Source organism: Propithecus coquereli, unplaced genomic scaffold, assembly GCF_000956105.1.
Source record: "Propithecus coquereli isolate 6110/MARCELLA unplaced genomic scaffold, Pcoq_1.0 Scaffold195, whole genome shotgun sequence".
In the NCBI taxonomy this organism is placed as follows: Eukaryota; Metazoa; Chordata; class Mammalia; order Primates; family Indriidae; genus Propithecus; species Propithecus coquereli.
This window is the reverse complement of record NW_012144411.1, coordinates 1,589,733-1,591,289: the sequence shown is the minus strand read 5'-3', so window position 1 is coordinate 1,591,289 and position 1,557 is coordinate 1,589,733. Positions and strand designations below refer to the sequence as shown.

General features: G+C 35.8%; 1 protein-coding gene across 1 annotated transcript in view; it reads right to left on the bottom strand.

Annotated features, from left to right (window-relative positions):
• HSPA4L (heat shock 70kDa protein 4-like) overlaps positions 1–1,557 on the bottom strand; it is a 75,256-nt gene that overhangs the window by 23,780 nt on the left and 49,919 nt on the right. Inside the window, exon 10 of the mRNA XM_012643281.1 lies at positions 1,105–1,212. Within this exon, the coding sequence (XP_012498735.1) occupies positions 1,105–1,212 (108 nt within the window). The remainder of the gene's footprint in view (positions 1–1,104; positions 1,213–1,557) is intronic.

Here is a 1,557-nt window from a genome sequence, read left to right as displayed (position 1 = left end):
ATGACAAGCTGAATTTCCTGAAATAGGCCTAAGTTTCAGTTTCCCCGAAACCGAAACGCAGACCACAACTGGCGCCGGCGCGAAAATTGAAAATCCCGGGGCTTGGAGCCAACCAATCAGGAGTCAAAACAATCAGCCACTTTCAAAAGAACCAATGGACTAAGGGGAGAGGGAGATGGTGCGCCCCGCGTGTCGTGTGGAACCTGCGTGTCGTGTGCCACCGGTGTGTCATGTGCAAAAGAAAGTATAAAAGCTTCACTTTTACCCCAGGGCGGGGTCCTGGTTCATAGGGAGGCCACTGTGTTGGTGCTCTGGGACTTGGACCCTAGCTCGAGCTAGCCAATAAACTCCTTTGCCATTTGCAGCCTCGGTGACTCTGCCTCTCTGTTCCTGGGGCCGAGGGGAAGCGGTTCTAACACTGATTATACATCTAAAGGAAATAAAATCACAATGCCAAATAGATATCTACACTCCCATGTTCGCTGCAACATTGTTCATAATAGCTAAGACAAAGAATCAATCTAAGTGTCCATCCATGAAATAACACATAAAGAAAACGTGGTATCTACACACAATGGAATACTGTTTAGCCTTAAAAAAGAAGATCCTATCATTTGGGACAACCTGGATGAACCTGGAGGATATTATTTTAAGTGAAATATGTGATCTCACTTATTCAGCCTATAAAGGCTGAATCTAAAAAAACTGAACTCATAAAAGCTGAAAGTAACTACCAGAGGCTGGGAGATATTGGTTAAAAGATACAAAATTTCAGTTAGGAGGAATAAGTTCAAGAGATCTATTGTACATCATGTTGACTACAGTTAATATATATAATTGAAAACTGCTAAGAGAGTAGATTTTAAGTGTTTTCACACCCAAAAAAATAAGTATGTGAGATAATGCACGTTAAATATTTAAGTTTGCTTTAACCATTCTACAAGGTGTACATATTATCAAAACATGTCATAAACCATAAATATATACAATTTTTCTCTGTCCACAAAAAAATAAAATTAATGAAAAGAGATACACTGTGCTCTTACAATTTTTAGGAAAATTTAATATTTTATTCAACATTAACATAGACCTTGAAAAATTTACCTTTAGTTCTTGAAGCTTATCTACGTAAACTTGTTTAGGTTGATCCTCTCCTTCTTCATAAAGCCAATTCTCTGTGTCTTCCAATATTGCAGACAGTTTACTCAAGTCCTAGTTACACATTTAAGAGGTACTAATTAAAAATGCTTTCCTTAGTTTGGAACCAGTTATCAAAGAGCAAAAAAATTAAAAAAATAAAAAGCTTTCCTTAAAAATAAATAAAAGTCGCTAAGGAAAGACATATTTTTTAAGTATAAAACATTAAATTTTGGATTTTTCTGACTTCTTATCCATAAACATGTTTTTCACCATACTTCTGCAATTTCGAAAAATAACTTCAAACCATCCCCATATGGGCCTGAGATTGATAACAATAACAAAATCTGGTATAATTATTTATGTAACTCATACTAGCATGCTCAAGTAAATATTTAAATAGTTATCATAAAAAGTTAT